Below are 20,376 nucleotides of genomic sequence, written 5' to 3' on the forward strand. Positions count from 1 at the left end.
GATATTTTATTTTGGCTACTGCACGAGTCACACCTCATACGCGAAGGACTGAGGTGACCACAGTCTCCTCTGTCTCGACACTCATCACATCCACCTCCTCGGAGGAAGATAGATGAAGCGTCTAGTGGGTGAGGACCGAGAAAAGGACGAGCCCGTCTCGGATCCCTCCGCTAAATCCACCCGCGATCCCCACGACAACAGTCTACGCCGTGCCTCGGCAACAGCGGGACCGCTGCCAGCGGGATCGCGAGTCTGGCCGCTCTCATCAAACACAGCCAGGCGAGAGCGGAGCATACGCAGCGAGAGTAACTCGCAGTGATGACAATCAGCTCCCTCGAAAGCTGGATCTTGTGTATCCCCCCCTGCCAGATAGACTGGCCAGGGAGGCACACAACGTCTGTAATGCCGTTTGCTCGCCATAGATAGTGGCTTGTGGACTGACAGACAACAGTAAATAGACTGACACATACACAGAGCGCTACTGAAGAGCAGAAGCTAACTTGCGCTCTGCCGGATGCGCTTTTATACTTCCTGGCGCTCACGTCATCCCGCTCGTGACGTCTCGCTGCTCCATTGGACTGATTTTACACGTGCTTCAGAACGCGGTCACGCAGGGGCGTTCCCAAAGCGAATCTCGAGGCAGCTCGAGTTCTTGAAGGGGAACACTAGCTTCTCTAATCTTTTTGTATTCTATCTATTTTATTATACAATTAAAAAGCAAAAAAAGGGCCTCTAACACTAGCTTGCTGTATTCTTTTTCTATTCTACTGTTTTATTTTTATTTATTATATAATTAAAAAAAAAACTTGTTACGTGTACTACATTAAGCTAACAGAGACTTGCACTTGCATATCATTGCTCTTTTGTTGCTTCCATTGTCCTAATTTGTAAGTCGCTTAGCGTCTGCTAAATGACTAAATGTAAATGTAATATCGATCTTCATTATCTTATGTGCAGGTGAAAACACATGAACGTCTGCGGAGCAGTATGAATACGCGCTGCGTTGTTTTAATTGATCAACACCACGCTGCTGAGATTAATTTACACGAGATTGAGACGGGGGTGGGTGGGGGGTGTAATTTTAACCTACTGTCAGTATTATTAATTCAGTCATTTTTCACCATGTCATTTATCACTGCATTCTCTACAAGTAAACTATAACAATTTAAACTCAAATGAATGTTTCATCATGTTTCAGTTATCTGACAAATGATTTTGTATTGTAGTGTCAGTGGCGTCATGCTTGTCATGTGACACACAGCAGCCACAATAGCACTGTATAACTGATATAGGCTTATGTTTTATTTATTTTTTCTTTTATTCAAAATATTCCCAAACGTGTTAAAGTGGAAATGAAGCAGTCAGTCAAGTTTACATTATTTAGGAAAATAACTTCCATTTTAATAAAAAAATATATAACAAACATGATTAATGTAACCATTTTAAAGAAAAAAGGATGTTTTGTTATAGCTTTTGGAGCAAGGGCGCCGCCATCTTGCAGTACCACCGCGTGTGACGTCACGGGGTTGGTTCGCTCCGTTGGCCAGTGAAGTAATATGAGCATTTCTTTACATTTGAAAGACGAAGACGAACTTGAAAGCACTGTTGAGTCCATAATAAGTGTAATTGCCTATGCATTTGAGCCAATACGGCAATGGGACCGAGCAGTATTAGGGGTTGAAGAAGTCGTGAACCTGCTGGTTTGGGGTAAAGTGCGGATCGGAAACTACTCGTTTACGTGGATACTCCTCAACACTGTCATTCCGACGTGCTTTTGTGTGTGTTTGCTGATGAAGGCGCGAAAAACGCTCAATTTGGTAGCCTACTCACGTGCTGTCCGAGCCCAGCTGTGGCTTTTTGTGTGTGTGCGGCGCGAACAGAAATGATCTATCACAACGCCTGAGAACCGCATTTAAATCTCTTTCAGAAAAGGTCTATCACAGCGTGTAAGTACAGCATTGAGATCTAGGCTTCGTGCTGTCTCATGCTTGAATGGCTTAAAACACTTTAATATTTAAACTGACAAGGCTTAAAACACATGAGAATGATAAACTTTGAGGAAGCAGCATTGGTCCGATTGTTCAGATAATGTTAGGTGATTAGTTAAACAATACGATTATGAAAACAATGTTTGGGATACCACGATCAAAACTTAGCATAGGCTATAGACAGTTTGATGTTGAATATTCATGCAAATTATTGTGAATACCAAATTATTTGTGTAAAACTTTTAAGATGGAAAAGTTTGAGTAGCTACTAAAAACCTGCAAATGACTCTGAAATACTAGGATGTACAAAATGACCCTTCACAGTAAAAATACATTTAACTTGCTCTGACAGAGGACTTTCAGAATGTGTTTTCTTAAATTATACTGTACAGATGTGCTCAAGACTAAACCGTAACACACAAAACAATCTGAATTTGCCTACACCATGACAACTCAACCTGACACACTTGTGTTCAAATGTAAAGAAATGCTTATATTCACTGGCCATCGGAGCGAACCAACCCGTGACGTCACACGCGGTGGTACTGCAAGATGGCGGCGCCCTTGCTCCAAAAGCTATAACAAAACATCCTTTTTTTCTTTAAAATGGTTACATTAATCATGTTTGTTATATATTTTTTTTTATCAAAGTGGAAATCACTTAACTAAATAATGTTAACTTAACTGACTGCTTCACTTCCACTTTAACTATATCATGAAATATCTCGATTCTCAAATATGCGTAAGTAAATGCATTTTGCACCTTTATAGATTGTTAGTTGATCTATAATGGGCGATGAGCAAAGTAGCCTAATAGTGTAATCTATTAACTATGCAAAAAAACCCTCTTTTTACAAGTACCAGATATAGGTGTCATGCCATACAATATTTTTAATACAACTGACTTTGTATTTAATGTGAATTTAATAAAAACATTGTAAGTTACAAATTATTACACTTTTATGGTACAGAAAGAGAGCAAAGAACATTTACATTATCAAAAACAATATCACTGACTTCAGTCTAGTCAGAGTTCAAGCACTCTCATAAACTCCCATCAAAATCACTGAAGCACACTATGAAATGAATATCTTACTTGCATTCGTACGCACATCTGCACTTTGTTGTTTTGTTTATGATGAGAAAATTTGCCAGAGAGCAGAATTCAGTCAGCGAGCGCGCACACTGTACAAAACACTGGCGTTTCGGCGATGACTCATCTAAACGCCTCTGATTGGCCGCTGCATTTATAAGCTCAATAGAATGGTGTGTGATTGATTTTAATGCGCAGCGCTGTAAAAAAAAAACATGTCTGGCTCTGCGCCAGTAGCAGCTGGTGATGTTTTACTTTTTTCCATTACTGCCACCCACAGGACAAACTGCGCATTGCACCCAAAATTGTGCAATCTTGTTTTAGCAGCTGTCTGAGTGGTGCGTTTACCTCTGACAGATGCGGTGTGAATCTGGCCAGGTAATTGATCATGCCAAGCATGGTCTCTAACTCAGACTTGGACTGTGGTGGCTGCATCTCTTGTATGGCTGTTACCTTTTGTGGGTCTGGACTAATGCCTTCGCATGAGAGCCTGTGGCCAAAATAGCTGACCTCTTGGACGCCAATACGGCATTTGTCAGGGTTCAGTTTTAGCCCTCTCTCTCTCGTGCGTTGTAGCATAGCTCTCAGGTTAGTGTCATGTTCCTCTTTGTCCTTAACGAATACAAGGATGTCGTCAACTATGGCAGCAACACCTTTGAGTCCTTCGTACGTTTCATTCACACGCCTCTGGAATTCGTCCTGTGCCGAATTGATCCCGAAGGGCAGTCGGAGGAACCTATACCTGCCAAATGGTGTATTAAATGTGGTTAGCATTGATGATTATGTGCTTAGCTTAATGGCCCAGTAACCTGACCTGGCGTCTAGGACACTGAAGTATTGGGCTCCCGTGAGCTTTGTGGTGACCTCTTCGAGTGTGGGAAGCGGATAGTGGGGCCGCTGGATAGCCTTGTTGAGGTCTCTGGGGTCTAGACACACTCGTAGTTTTTGGCTTTTGGGTTTCTCGACTACCACTAGTGCATTAACCCATTCAGTAGGTTCGGTTACCTTGACAATGATGTTGTTGTCCTCCATTCTGTCAAGCTCCTCTTTTAGCCGGGCTCGTAGTGCGATGGGGACTCTGCGTGGAGGGTAGACCACTGGCGTTGCGTGTGAGTTAACCCGTAGTGTGCATTCTCCGGCGAATTCTCCAATGCCCTGGAAAACATCTGCATATTCCTTTAGTATGGTCTTGGGGTCATTGTCTATTTTTGTTTCCTCTTTGCTTACTCCCATTACTAGTTTAATGAGGTTTAAGTCTAAGCTGGCACCTAAGCCTAAGATGGGTGGTGCTTTGGCCTTGACAATGTGGAACTCTAGCAGTGCTAAGTGATTGTTATGCTCACATTCTAGCATGCAGGTGCCTCGGACTTCCAATGCGTTGCCTCCATAGGCTGTGATAGATTGTGCGGGTGGCGCTATGGGCACTCTTTTAAATAATGCATTAAAGGTGTTATTTGGTATAGCGTTGATTTCCGCACCCGAATCTATTTTGAACCTGATTGTTTGCTGGCTAGGTCCAACTTTAATGTCTGCATAAGCCTGTACATTGTTTTTGTTTGTATTCACGGTTGTGATGCTGTCAATGAACAATTCACACTGTTCCTCTTCATTATTTTGCTCTATGGCATGCACAGGTCTCCTTTGGGGCTTTGATGGAGCAGTATTCTTGGTTTTGCAGGCTTTTGCGAAATGGTTGTACTTTTTACATTTCATACACTGTTAGCCTCTTGCTGGGCATGTTTCTCTTGATCTGTGTGAGCCTGCACACCTATCACATTCTCTGTGTACTGATTTCTGGTCTTTCGTTTTTATGTATCTGTGAGTATTTTGTCGTTGTTTTGTTGCGTTCACGGCGTCAATTTTGGTGGCATCTTTTGATCCAGTCATCTCCTTTAATTGTATCTGTGCTAGCTCGTGGGAACGGGCGATATCTATGGCCTTATCTAATGTTAGCTCGGCTCCCTGACTTAACAGCTTCTCGCGGACGCGTGGGGAGTTTGTGGCGAACACAATGCGGTCCCTGACCATTTCGTCACTGTTGGGGTAACCGCAGTCTTTTACAAGTAGCTTCAGCTCAGTTATAAAATGTTCAAATGTTTCGCCGTCGGCCTGCATTTTCTCATGGAAGAGATATCTGGCGTATATCCGGTTGGACTTGGGCGTAATATAAGCTGCATACTTATCTCTAAAGATTTTGCTTTGGGACCCAGTAGCAATTTGAAGAATTGCAAGTTCATGCATTCGTTGGTTTCATGGTCGTGTTTTTCCCGGTTACCCCATCATTGCAGTTTATCATCTGCTGGTAGCCTAGTTTTATTCTCCACAGGCGCAAAACTCTCCTCGTTCGGGGCTTAATTATATAATTACACTGAGATCGGTCAATGAGACTGTCAATCGGTATAGATTGTTTTATCGTTTATTTCGAGGTATGTAAATATATCCAGATTTAAACTGCTTAACATTACTGACACAAAATGAAAGGATAAAAATCACGAGCTTGAGGTGCTTTATATTACAGTGCTTATTAAGTAACTTTACTTGTCACTTGTTACTTGTCAAATATGATGCACAGGAACTTTAATTCATGTTAGTTTTTTATTTGAAGTTTTTCAACTTAAACAGAGCTTGAACAGTTTCTTCACACAAAGACATCGTGTTACGCTTCTTGAATGTATTCAGGTATTTTTACTAGTCTAATTTATTTTTAATAAAGTGAAGTGCTAAAATGTGAACTCAGTCTGTGTTCTGTATTTTGTTTAGGCCTAATGTATTTATGTATTAATTGTCCTTTTTTCTGTTGGGACAGTGAGAAATAAACAATTGCAACTATAATTTAGAATATTTAATTTCACCAACAACACTGTTTGGTAAACTAAATTGTTCCATTGGCTCAACATATTGTTTCTGATTGAACCTATGTTAACAGACTGCTGTCACTGATACAGATCCATTCACAGAAATTCATTTAGACCAACTGAAAAATTTAGACATAATCAGACATTTTATGTCTAAAAAAATGTAGACATAAAATTTTTTTTTTTGATAACTGAAATTTTGAAGCGAGTGCCTGAGATAATTATTAAATCAGGGCCTTAGCACTCAATGTGAACAGCCTCCATGTATGTCCAGTTCACACAGTGATCATCTATCAGTGACTTAAGCTCTCACATCCAATCTGAAACAGATAGCAACTTTACATGATAATGAATATATGTGGAAACATCACAAACGCAAAACAAAGCCATATTATGACATTGGTGATGATGACATACATCCTATGTCCCAGTTTAAAAATAATATTCTTGAAGTAGCTGCTGACCTGTGTCCAAGAAGAGTGTGCCATCAGAACAGTGCTTTAAAAGTTTATGCACTGTATAATCAATTAGTATTATTATAATGACTACAAGATTAAGAAAACATTTTCCTCCATAAGTTTGTAGCTACACAAAAACTGGCTATACAAGAAATTAAGAATGACACAGAATACTTACACCAGGCTAGTTTATGTACATTTTATTAAGCCACAGATAGATTTGTAGAGGTTTGTTTCAGGCATTGTTTGTCAACACACTGCAGTACTGTTGTCACCAAACGACACTAAACTAATTGGACTACTCAAATAAAATTTAAGGCCTCACAAATGAAATAAAAATGTTTAGAAAAAACTGTATTAGCCTAGGCTAGCATAGGTTTTCTTTCAGTGTGAAACAACTCAAAAAGTCTGATCCGATTTGTTTTCTCATCAACGCCTTCTCAAATGACTCTGGTTTAACTTGTACTGTAACTGTAACTGTTTTGTTTTGCTTTGTTTTACAAAAGGTTTTTTAAACACATAAACAAAAGTTCTCCTGATGTACTCTATTCAAAGTAAATTATTCATTTAATGAAATCTCAGTCTTAAACTCTATATTTTACCAACATAACAAAAAACTATAGTTTTAGCTTATATGTGTTTGTCTGAAGATATAGCCTATAATTTGCTTTCCTTTAATAAAAAATATGTTTTTGTTGTTTGTTTCTAACAAATGATTTGCTATCATTTGAAAGTCATTTCTGTGGAAGTTTCTGCTAAAAGTAAACATTTGTTTCTGTTGTCATGTTGGTATAGGCCTAATGTTGTTTACACTGTAGGTATATAATATTGCTATCCTGAAATGTCTGTAAATGTACTATACAATAAAATGTTCAGTGCACAAATCCATTTCGAAACAGGTTTATCACAAGAGTAGTTGAGAATATTTGCTATTACCAAGGCTGAGTGGCAACCCGTGGTGGTTTAACTAATTTCCAGAGAAGTTCAAACTCTGGAGTGTGTACAGACTTTTCTGTTATTTGTATATTATGTTAATTTATGATCCATTATTCATAGATTAATTGGTCTATAATTTACCAGACATACACCCTGAGATGGTTAAAATGAAGTTAAAACAGTGGAGCCACCTGGAAATTCTTATTAGGCTTCAAGAAAGTTTTAAAATATTTTTACTTATTATGGTAGAACAGTAGAAGCAATTAGAGGAAGTGACAGGAGAGGTAAGAAGGGAAGCAGGGACTTGAACTCCAAACCAAACCTTGAACCAAAACACTCTCTAGGGCCTATATCATACAGCGCTGGACACAAGGCAATAGCACTGGACTTGCCATCCATTTTTTTTATATGGTTTCTTCAAAGTGGACACTGTTTACTCAGTTTCCTTTCTTTCTTTCTTTTTAAATATAGGTGAGTCTCATTGTCAGCTTGCAACCAAGTCACATTGTCAACTTGTAACTAATGTCGATGGCGATTCACTGTTGATTCATAGCCCGTTTTTCACCAGCTCTCCAGCATTATCCTGCATTCATAGCAGTCAATGACAAAACCACAAAAGCTTGTCAGACTTGTTTCATTTATTCAGAATAAAAATAAATAAATAAAAAAAAATTAAATAACATCACTCAATCAGTCTTCATTTAGTTTTTGAGTTAATCTCTTTATTATAGTTTTATTTATGATTTAAATAATATGATATTACTTATAACATTCATTAATAAACAGTTATAAAATTAAGCAAAAAAAACAAAAACAAATTTACAGCTGTGTGATCTAAAACTTAGGACTGAACTATCAGACTTGTTTCATTTATTCAGAATTTAAATAAATAAATAAATAACATCACTCAGCCAGTCTTCACTCAATAGATGCTGCATCATCATTTAGTTTTTGAGTCAATCTCTTTATTATAGTTTTATTTATGATTTAAATAATATGATATTACTTAACATTGATTAATAAACAGGTATAAAATTAAGTTAAAAAAAAAAATTACAGCTGTCTGATCTAAAAATTAGGACTGAACCAGCAACTATTTCTTCACACTAGGCCCATCCCAAGTGAGATATTTCTACCCAGTGCAGTCCACACCCTCTTATGTCAGAGCTAAGCAAAGTTTTGGAATTAGATATCATAGGTAAATGATCTTATTTTATGTCATTATTATTTTTTCAGTTGATATTAGACCATAATAGTTGAATGGAATAGTGTGAATATTAAATAGTAAAAACATGTGAACTGAATGATTAGTCTGCATATGCACAAACAGTGAATGAGCAGTGAAATAAGTGAATGAACACCTTATATAGAAGTAAAAAGTATATGAATTGACACTAAATGGTTTACACTTGTAGCTTATGTTTAAATTGTACAAAATGATTGTTGTATTGAAATGTTGCACAAGAATTACTGTACATTTTCATGCTGCATTATCCTATAGGCTACACATTTTCTTATGGTTTTCCCCATGTTCTTAATTAAGTAATAATGTATATAGTTGTTTGTGTTTTATATTATAGCCTATATGTTGAACCACTTTGAAAATTTGAAAGATACAGCACACCAAGCTTATAAAAACCTTTCCTATTTGAAAAAAAACATATGTCCTGTGACAAAATAAGTGATATTGTGGACGTCAGTAATTTAATGTCAATTCAAACTCAATTCAAAATTTGCATGAGATAAGGCATCACAGGGATGGGTGTGTTGGCCTTTAGCCTGTGCATTGTCGTCACGGCAAACAGCCTACCAAACAAAAAATGCATTTATGTAATAATTAGGTAGTTATGTGGGATGTATTAAACATGAGCATGCATCAAAATACAACTGTGAATCTGCAATTTTATATTTGACACTGGCTTTTACTGACATATCATTTCGCACTACTGGGTTTATTTTTTGTTTTATGGACATTTTATACAGTAGATGGTTATTACAAGACGTTGTACTGAGATGGTCGATTTGAACGTGATTAAAATTACAGATAAGTCATTAATAGTAATTCAACTGGCAATTATTACACTATCTCGCTGTAAACAACTAAACTTGAATAGGGCTTTGGGTTACAAGTCAGTTGAGATATGATGTTGTATTGTTGAAAAAGCTGCATAGCCTAAATTAAGATTGTAGTGATTGTTCATTCTGAATAACCTCAAAAGGTTTGTCTACGTAAGTTGCTGTGTATTATTGTTAGTTTGTGCGTTGCTGAACATTCCAAGACACACCCTATACCATTATAACAATAAAACACGAGAGCAATCACATTTTTATGTGATAGACGTTATTCTTCCACATGCATCAAAGAGATTTTGTGACATTGAGGCTCACACCCTAAATCTATTATTATAAGAAAGAATACTGAGATTAGTTTGTGGCTAAGTATTTTGCTGTGCAGCAGTTTCAGTATCAGCATAGGCTATGTGCACACAATTATTAAATCAATACATTTCATTTATTAGCCTAATTAGGAATTTGACTGGAGAGCATATTATCATAGTCAAAATAATGATTTCATTGCACGTTTGATGATTATCATGTCACCAATTGTCACATCCTCTCTACTTCCAATTCTGAGATTTCAAGATGATAAGTTTGTGCAGAGAAGGTTGTCAGTTGGCAGAGAGGTGGGGTGGGATCCCAGGTCCTGTGATAACATACAGTGACAAAACATTTGTTGTAGAAACAGTTTTCACTCAGAAATTGCTAGTAAATGTCACAAACAATTAGAAAGAAACAGCAAGTAACACATTGAATTAAACATGAAATTTGTATGTTGATAAACTGAAACAGTATTTTCTTGTTAAACATACTGTAATAATCTCTAAAAAAAAACTTCACAACTTAAGAGCCAAAAATTGTTATAGTATTGCCATGAATTTACTAATCAAATAAAAATATTAATAATAAATATATTGTAATTAAATAATTTTAGCTGTACATTGTATAATGTTACTGAAAATATAGCTTTTTTAAAATAACAATTTTTTTTAATTCAACTTTTGAAACAAACTTTTTTAAATGAAATGATTATGGCCTAATTTAAATTAAATAGGACCTTTGAATATGTAATGTATGTAGTAAATTAAATCAGATTTATTCTATTTCTTATCTATTTCATTAAACCTTTTATAAGGCTAGTTTTAGTTCACCTTTTATTTCTTTAGGCTTTATTTTATTTTACATCAAAATAGGCACATTGTTGTCACCAAAACACCTTTTATTATCCTGACAAAAAATGAATTCTTGACATTCATGTAATCAGCATTGTATTTACACCCTTCATTGTGGATAGGAAATAATACCATCATGCTTCTGTATTGCGTACTTCAGGGTTCGGTCGTTGAACTACACTTTTTACCACACCCTACACGTCAACATACCTTTGATATAGTATCGCACAAAATTGCTCTTTTCAGTCTGTTACTTTTGAACTAAGAAGACAAATCACACCGAGCTTTGCAATACCGTTTGGTGTACATGGTTATGACTTTAAACAGCAGAAGGAGGTAGGTGAATGATTGCATATAAAATGATTGAAATCATACAGCATATAATACTGTATAGCACTCAATAATACATAATATTCAATACAACATTTATACTATGTAAAAATGTTATATGTTTAAAATAGCCCCTGTGTCTGCTTTTGTGATTTGTTGTAAACTTGTATTAACTTTAAAGCAATTAAGAATTTAATTAAGAATGCCTTTTAAATTACAATTCAATTCTTAAAGTTGAATTTCAAATGAGGTACCAAGTAAGGAAGTAGAATTCAACTTTATTAAAAGTTTTTAAAAATTCTGTCATTTTCATCTAAAAAAGCAAGAATGTTGGCTTGACAAAGCCTTGTTTGATGAAAAGTAGAGTAAAAAAAAAAGTTAAACAGAGAGACAGACAGAATGATAGACAGACTGACTGACCGATAGACAGACAGACAGACAGACAGACATAAGATAGATAGATAGATAGATAGATATATAGATATAATTGAGGCCAATTAGATTAAATTAAAATTCCATCTCACAAATTGAAGTAACCCAGTTATTAAATTTGGAATGATGTCGAACCCATTTTGAGCTTTAATAGATGATAATTAAATCAGTAATTATGAATAATTACTGGTGACATCACATTCATACATTGGTGACCTAATGCTGTATAGACTGTTGGGTAGTACACTGGATAGATGGCAAAAGTATGCATTGAGGCTACGTATTCAGTCACCAGGGGGTGCTCATTGAAATCTAGACTTTTGAAATCTAAAATGACAAATAGGACACCCTATGGCAGTGGTTCCCAATCCTGGTCCTGGAGAACCCCCAACACTGCATATTTTAAATGTCTGGCTAATCAAACAGATTAGTAAAAACTCCAAGACCTCAAATGTGTGTTTTAGATAAGAGAGTCATCAAAAACGTGCATTGTTGGGGGTTCTCCAAGACCAGGATTGGGAACCACTGCCCCCAACACTGCAAATTTTAAATGTCTCCCTAATCAAACACACCTTATTGAACTCATCAGTTCATTAGTATTAACTCCAAGACCTCAAATGTGTGTTAGATAAGAGAGACATCAAAAACGTGCATTGTTGGGGGTTCTCCAGGACCTGGATTGGGAACCACTGCCTCCAACATTGCACATTTTAAATGGTTCCCTAATCAAACACACCTGATAGGGATTGGGAACCACTGCCCTATGATGCTGTGGACTTCACAGGCATTAGCATGTGGCAGTCATATCAAAACCATGAATACACATCAGATGTTTCATGAGCATTGATTAGAGCTGATAAAACTGCAAATTCATGCCAAAAGAAAGTTACGAAACAATTCACAGTCATCTGGATCAGCATTTTCCTCTGTGTTAATCATGAACAGCTTTCCTCTAACCTTAAAGAACACTGTAAATGACCATGAATTTAACGGTAAAAGACTGTAAAAATGCTACAGTAAAAACCTGTTAAATGGTTAATGGTAAGTTCCCCTACTATATACGGTGAAAACCTGAATTGGACATCACATGTAATTTTACGGTAGTATACCATTTTTGGAAGTCAGAAAAAGAAAGTATAATTTACAGTGAATAACCATAGATTGACATTCCCAGCATTCCCTGCGTTATATTTCAAATTTGATGTTTTGGTTGAAATAACTATGTTTCTTCTTAGTTTTTTTTATTATCAGTTTTGTACATTAGGGTTGTATGTTACATCTAATGTTGTTAAATTAATGTTTATTGCATTATTTCAGTTTTATGTGTGTTACCATGATGGTGTTTAGTGTTTGTGTGAATGACACTGTGCATGGGTTTGATTCCCAGGGAATGCAAGCTGATAGAAATGTATATACCTTGAATGCAGAGTCCAACTGGTCCCTAACATATAATGTAAACTGGGCTGACTGAGAACTTTGTATTGACTAACAGTGCTTCTTCATATAATTATACTCCTTAAATACAATTACATTCTTTTTTAATAAACACAATGATTTAGAAGTTGCTTTCAGTAGCATGAATACATGAATGTTTTGTAATTTATTAAATACATAATATAAATTATTTGTCTTCAATTTTAGGTGGTGTTTCATTTCAAAATATGAGGCCAGATGGACTGTATTCCTCACCATATGTACGTATACTCTTAATCTGGATATTATGTGTTGAGAAATTGTTAATTATGTGACATGTAATCAAATGCTATAAAAATGTTCATGGAATTTAATAATAGTCTAATTTGAATTTTAAATGGTCAAAAGTTAATACAGTAATGAAATGTATCTTTTTTCTTGACAGTATATGTATGGTGCATTGTTTGTGGAGGTACATCCTCCATAACACCAACAACACCAGTTTCAACAGCCAATGAAGTTTGTGTAATAAGAACTAAAGCATCTATTACCACAACTATGACCCTCAAACAAAATACATGCATAGCTGTGACTTTCACAACTACATCTCCAACAACTACTGATTCAATATCAATTGCATCTACAACTGAGGCTTCTACAGAAAATGCACCTTCAACAACAGCTACAGGTCAAACAGCAATGTCATCTTCAATGACAACAGAAACTGGAGCTTCCACAACCACAGATGTGATCCCCACAACCACTCCCATATCCTCGCCAAGTACAACAACAGCACCATCAACAGAAACTGAAGCTTCCACAACCATAGATGTGATCCCCAGAACCACACTCATATCCTCATCCAGTTCAACTGCACCTTCAACAGCAAGAAATGCTGCTTCAACAACAACAGCACCATCAACAGAAACTGAAGCTTCCAAAACCATAGATGTGATCCCCACAACCACTCTCATATCCTCACCAAGTACAACAACAACAGCACCATCAACAGAAACTGAAGCTTCCACAACCAAAGATGTGATCCCCACAACCACACTCGTATCCTCATCAAGTACAACTGCACCTTCAACAGCAACAAATGATGCTTCAACAACAGCACCATCAACAGAAACTGAAGCTTCCACAACCATAGATGTGATCCCCACAGCCACACTCATATCCTCATCAAGTACAACTGCACCTTCAACAGCAAGAAATGCTGCTTCAACAACAACAACAGCACCATTAACAGAAACGGAAGCTTCCACAACCATAGATGTGATCCCCACAACCACCCTCATATCCTCACCAAGTACAACAACAACAGCACCATCAACAGAAACTGAGGCTTCCACAACCATAGATGTGATCCCCACAACCACACTTATATCCTCAGCAAGTACAACTGCACTTTCAACAGCAACAAATGATGCTTCAACAACAACAGCACCATCAACAGTAACTGAAGCGTCCACAACCATAGTTGTGATCCCCACAACCAGACTTATATCCTCAGCAAGTACAACTGCACTTTCAACAGCAACAAATGATGCTTCAACAACAACAGCACCATCAACAGAAACTGAGGCTTCCACAACCATAGATGTGATCCCCACAACCACACTTATATCCTCAGCAAGTACAACTGCACTTTCAACAGCAACAAATGATGCTTCAACAACAGCACCATCAACAGAAACTGAAGCTTCCACAACCATAGATGTGATCCCCACAACCACACTCATATCCTCACCAAGTACAACTGCACTTTCAACAGCAACAAATGCTGCTTCAACAACAACAGCACCATCAACAGAAACTGAAGCTTCCACAACCATAGATGTGATCCCCACAACCACACTCATATCCTCACCAAGTACAACTGCACCTTCAACAGCAACAAATGCTGCTTCAACAACAACAACAACAACAACAACAACAACAACAACAACAACAACAACAACAACAACAACAACAACAACAACAACAACAACAACAACAACAACAACAACAACAACAACAACAACAACAACAACAACAACAACAACACCTTTAACAACTGAAGTTTCAACAACTGCAGATCTGAACCCCACAACCATGTCTGTATTCTCTGCATCTACAGCAACAGATGAAGTTGCACTGTCTTCGACAACTGAAGCTTCTCCAGCTGTGTCTCCCACAACCACTCTTATATCTTCAGTAACTGCACCTAGAACAACAACTGCTGCTCCAACACCATCCTCAACCACTGAAGGTTATACAACCACAGCTGTGACCTCCACAACCACTCTTATATTCTTAGACACTACAACAACAGCAAATACTGCTCAAACAACTAAATTTTCAACAACAAATGAAGCTTTAACCACCACAGCAGTGAATCCCACAACTATGCCTGTATTCTCAGTACCTATAGCAACAGAAAATGCTGCTCCAACAGAGACACCATCTTCAACAATAACAATTGAAAATTACACAACCACAGCTGTGACCCCTACAACCACACTCATATTCTCACCAACTACAACTGCATCTTTAACAGCAACAAATGCTGCTCTAACAACAATAGCACAGTCTTCAAATACTGAAGCTTCAACAACCACAGACTGGAACCCCACAACTATGCCTGTATTCTCTGCACCTCCAGCAACAGACAATGTTGCTCTAACAACAACTCCACTGTCTTCGACAACTGAAGCTTCTACTACCACAACTGTGAACCCCACAACCACTCTTATATTTTCAGAAACTACAACAACAGCAAAAGCTGCCCCAACAACACCATTGTCAACAACAAATGAAGCTACAACCACCACAGCAGTGAACCCCACAACCACACCTGTATTCTCAGTACCTATGGCAACAGAAAATGTTGCTCCAACAGTCACACCATCTTCAACAATAGCAGCTGAAGTTTATACAACCACAGCTGTAAACCACACAACCACACTCATATCCTCACCAACCACAATTGCACCTTCAACAACAACCAATGCTGCTCCAACTGCAACAGCACAATCTTCAACAACTGATGCTTCAACAACCGCAGCTGTGCATCCCACAACCGCTCCTGTATTCTCAATACCTACAGCAACAGAAAATGCTTCTCCAACAACAACTCCACTGTCTTCGACAACTGAAGCTTCTGCTACCACAGCTGTGAGCCCCACAACCACTTTTATATTTTCAGAAACTACAACAACAGCAAAAGCTGCCACAACAACACCATTGTCAACAACAAATGAAGCTACAACCACCACAGCAGTGAACCCCACAACCACACCTGTATTCTCAGTACCTATGGCAACAGAAAATGTTGCTCCAACAGACACACCATCTTCAACAATAGCAGCTGAAGTTTATACAACCACAGCTGTGAGCCCCACAACCACACTCATATCCTCACCGACTACAACTGCACCCTCAACAGCAACAAATGCTGCCTCAACTGCAGCAGCACAATTTTCAACAACTGAAGCTCCAACAACCGCAACCAGGAATCCCACCACCATGCTTGTATTCTCTGTACCTCCAGCAACAGAAAATGCAGCTCCAACAACAACTCCACTGTCTTTGGTGACTGAAGCTTCTACTACCACAGCTGTGAACCCCACAACCACTCTTATATCCTCGTCTTCAACAACTATGGCTTCTACTACCACAGCTGTGAGCCCCACAACCACTCTTATGTCTTCAGAATCTACAACAACACCTTCAACAGCAACAAATGCTGCTCCAACTGCTGACACTTCAACAACTGAAGCTTCAACAACTGCAGCCAGGAACCCCACAACTATGCCTGTATTCTCAATACCTACATCAACAGAAAATGCTGCTCCAACAACAACTCCACTGTCTTCGACAGCTGAAGCTTCTACTACCATAGCTGTGAACCCCACAACCACTCTTATATCATCAGCAACTGCACCTACAACAACAACAAATGCTACTACACCACAATCTTTGACCACTGAAGGTTATACAACCACAGCTGTGAACCCCACAACCACTCTTATTTCTTCAGAATCTACAACAACAGCTGCTCCAACAGCACCATTGTCAACAACAAATAAAGCTACAACCACCACAACAGTGAACCCCACAACAACGCCTGTATTCTCAGTACCTACAGCAACAGAAAATGCTGCTCCAACAGAGACGCCATCGTCAACAATTAAAAGTGAAGCTTATACAACCACAGCTGTGACCCCAACAACCACACTCATATCTTCACCAACTGCAACTGCACAATCTTCAACAACTGAAGCTTTAACAACCGCAGCCAGAAACCCCACAACCATGCCTGTATTCTCTCTACATCCAGCAACAGAAAATGTTGCTCCAACAACAACTCCACAGTCTTCGACAACTGAAGCTTCTACTACCAAAGCTGTGAACCCCACAACCACTCTTATATCCTCAGCAACTGCACCTACAACAACAACAAAGGCTGCTACAGCACAATCTTTGACCACTGAAGGTTATAAAACCACAGCTGTGAGCCCCACAACCACAGAAAATGCTGCTCCAACAAAGACACCATCTTCAGCAATAACAACTGAAGCTTATACAACCACAGCTGGGAACCCCACCACCATGCCTGTATTCTCTGCACCTCCAGCAACAGAAAATGCTGCTCCAACAACTCCATTGTCTTTGACAACTAAAGCTTCTGCTACCCAAGCTGTGAACCCCACAACCACTCGGATATCATCAGAAACCACAATAACAGCAAAAACTGCTCCAACAACACCATTGTCAACAACAAATGAAACTTTAACAACCAAAGCAATAAACCCCACAACCATGCCTGTGTTCCCAGCACCTACAAATGCACCTCCAGCAACAGAAAATGCAGCTCCAACAACAACTCCACTGTCTTTGGTGACTGAAGCTTCTACTACCACAGCTGTGAACCCCACAACCACTCTTATATCCTCAGCAATTGCACTTACAACAAATGCTGCTACAGCACAATCTTCGACCACTGAAGTTTATGCAACCACAGCTGTGAGCCCTACAACCACTCTTATTTCTTCAGAATCTACAACAACAGCAAAAGCTGCTCCAACAACACCGTTTTCAACAATAAATGAAGCTTCAAGCACCACAGCAGTGAATCCCACAACCACGCCTGTTTTCTCAGCACCTACAGCAACTGAAAATGGTGCTCCAACAACAACTCCACTATCTTCAACAACTATGGCTTCTACTACCACAGCTGTGAGCCCCACAACCACTCTTTTATCTTCAGAATCTACAACAACACCTTCAACAGCAACAAATGCTGCTCCAACTGCTGACACTTCAACAACTGAAGCTTCAACAACTGCAGCCAGGAACCCCACAACTATGCCTGTATTCTCAATACCTACATCAACAGAAAATACTGCTCCAACAACAACTCCACTGTCTTCGACAGCTGAAGCTTCTACTACCATAGCTGTGAACCCCACAACCACTTGGATATCATCAGAAACCACAATAACAGCAAAAGCTGCTCCAACAACACCATTGTCAACAACAAATGAAACTTTAACAACCAAAGCAATAAACCCCACAACCATGCCTGTGTTCCCAGCACCTACAAATGCACCTCCAGCAACAGAAAATGTGGCTCCAGCAACAACAGCACAGCCTTCAACAAATGAAGCTTCTACAACCACAGTTGTGAATCCTACAACCATGCTTGTATTTCCAGAACCTCCAACAAATGCTGCACCACCAACAACAGCAGTAACTCCAACAACTGATGCTTCTACAGTAACAGATGTGAACCCCACATCCACACCTTTCTCCTCAGCAAATACAAGTCCACCTATAACAACAATAAGTGCTGCTCCAACACCATCTTCAGTCACTAAAGATTATACAACCACAGCTGTGACACCCACACCCTTGCGTGTTTTTTCAGGACCTACAATTGCACCTCCAGCAACAGAAAATGCTGTTCTTACCTCAACACTTCCTTCAATATCTTCAACTTCTTTTGTATCACCAAGCACAACAATCATATCTCCTACCACAATACCACTTTTCACAAAAACCAGAACTGCTGCAGCAACAACATTTGTCACACCCACAACCATGCCAATGTTATCAGAATTTACGAAATCATTTCTAACAACCTCACCTTTGCTAAATGCAACAACAAATGCAGTGACTCTGACTAGTCTTTCAGAAACACAAAATACAGCTCCAACTGCATTTGTATCTCAAAGCACAAAAACAACTGTGTCTTTAGCAACCACTGAAACTACTGCACCAACCATTATATTTGTAACTCAAGAAACCACAATGCCATTGTCAACGTCAGCTACTGGTGCTTCGCCAATTACAAGTGTGACTCCAATGACTGCATCTGGAGTTAAAACAAGTATTCCTATAAACTCAGCTGCTACAATTGCATCAACTCAAACAACAGCAGCGGTGGCAAGCAAAATGCTATTCAACTCCTCGTCTCCAGTCCCCAGTGAATCTCAGGTCATGAGTGCTATCAATACTCTCCTGAAATCTAGAGAGTCACAGCTCAGTGAATCCTTGAAGGTCGTGAATGTCACCTATGAGAGTAAGTGTCATGATTATCACATAAAAATTGAAATGAGAATGAATCAAACAGTTATATACTGCTGCAGGATCTTTGGCGAATCTAAAAAGTAGCATTTCTCTCTAAACAGAAATCTCAGAAACCTCATATGCTGTGTTAGTCACATTTCACGTGGTTAACATCAGCATGCCAGAAGACCCTGATCTCAGAGGCGACACCTACCAGCAAGTGAAGGATATCATCAATGATGCGGTAAACATTAAAAATGAACAGTATAAAGAGTTTTAGATCCAATGCCTTTCTTCCCCAGAGGTTGATGAATGGTCTGATTTTTATCCTGCAGCTGAACACTCTTCTGAATGAACCTGGCAAGATTGTTTTTGAACCCAAGTCTTCCAATTTTACGTAAGATGCAATCTGATTTCTAACTATGAATTGTATTTTTCATCCACAATGTTTATTTAGTGCCTCATGACTTTCCAGGGCATTAAAAAAGCCAATATTTGAAATAAAATTAAAAAAAATCTAAAAGTCTCATTAAAGCTGTATTATGCATAGGAATTTAAGCACTTCACAAATTCAGTATCTCTTCTGCTTTTCCTGTAGGAGCTCTTCAAATCAGATTGATGGCGGGATGGACTACACCTTCCAGGATGGAGATGCCATACAACCAGTCAGCTTCCTAAATGAGCTACGTCTGCCAACCACTACAACAGTGCTTCCAGAAACAACAACAGGTTTCACTGTGACCCCTTCAAGTCTCATGTAAGTGTTGGTTTTCACATTTTTAGAACAATCAAAAATGGAAAAGGAATTTTATTGCAAACATTTGATGTACATTAAACCAAAGGGGTTTTATTTACAGACCTGGTTCAGCAGTGGTCACAAGCAAGCTGGTGTTCAACTCCTCATCTCCAGTCCCCAGTGAAGCTCTGGTCCTCAGCGCTATCAACACTCTCCGTAATTCCAGAGAGTCACAGCTCAGTGAATCAGTGCAGGTGGTGAATGTCACCTATGAGAGTAAGTGTCTTGTTTGAAGGTTTAAATCGTTTTGAAACGGGATTGAGTAAAACTGATATGAATGACAATATTTT

General features: G+C 38.5%; 3 protein-coding genes across 3 annotated transcripts; 2 read left to right on the plus strand and 1 right to left on the minus strand.

Moving 5' to 3' along the window:
* Positions 1 to 13,350: 13,350 nt before the first annotated feature.
* LOC107720308 (uncharacterized) lies at positions 13,351 to 15,689 on the minus strand. The gene is made up of 5 exons (XM_016527991.1): positions 15,686 to 15,689; positions 15,254 to 15,589; positions 15,146 to 15,184; positions 14,785 to 14,983; positions 13,351 to 14,670 (listed from the first exon to the last, which is right to left on the minus strand). Exons 1-5 carry the CDS (start codon positions 15,687 to 15,689, stop codon positions 13,425 to 13,427), a joined length of 1,824 nt encoding a protein of 607 aa, XP_016383477.1. The 3' UTR covers positions 13,351 to 13,424.
* A 690-nt stretch (positions 15,690 to 16,379) lies between these two features.
* Positions 16,380 to 18,622, plus strand: LOC107720310 (mucin-5AC-like). Its single transcript, XM_016527992.1, has 2 exons — positions 16,380 to 18,498; positions 18,593 to 18,622. The coding sequence occupies exons 1-2, from the start codon at positions 16,381 to 16,383 to the stop codon at positions 18,620 to 18,622; spliced, it is 2,148 nt and encodes a 715-aa protein (XP_016383478.1). The 5' UTR covers position 16,380.
* On the plus strand, positions 18,469 to 20,337 carry LOC107720317 (flocculation protein FLO11-like). Its single transcript, XM_016528000.1, has 5 exons — positions 18,469 to 19,303; positions 19,413 to 19,534; positions 19,626 to 19,687; positions 19,889 to 20,047; positions 20,148 to 20,337. Exons 1-5 carry the CDS (start codon positions 18,823 to 18,825, stop codon positions 20,317 to 20,319), a joined length of 996 nt encoding a protein of 331 aa, XP_016383486.1. The 5' UTR covers positions 18,469 to 18,822; the 3' UTR covers positions 20,320 to 20,337.
* The last annotated feature ends 39 nt before the right edge of the window (positions 20,338 to 20,376 follow it).

The sequence above is a fragment of the Sinocyclocheilus rhinocerous genome, unplaced genomic scaffold, assembly GCF_001515625.1.
Source record: "Sinocyclocheilus rhinocerous isolate Xijiao unplaced genomic scaffold, SAMN03320098_v1.1 scaffold4923, whole genome shotgun sequence".
Taxonomy (NCBI): Eukaryota; Metazoa; Chordata; class Actinopteri; order Cypriniformes; family Cyprinidae; genus Sinocyclocheilus; species Sinocyclocheilus rhinocerous.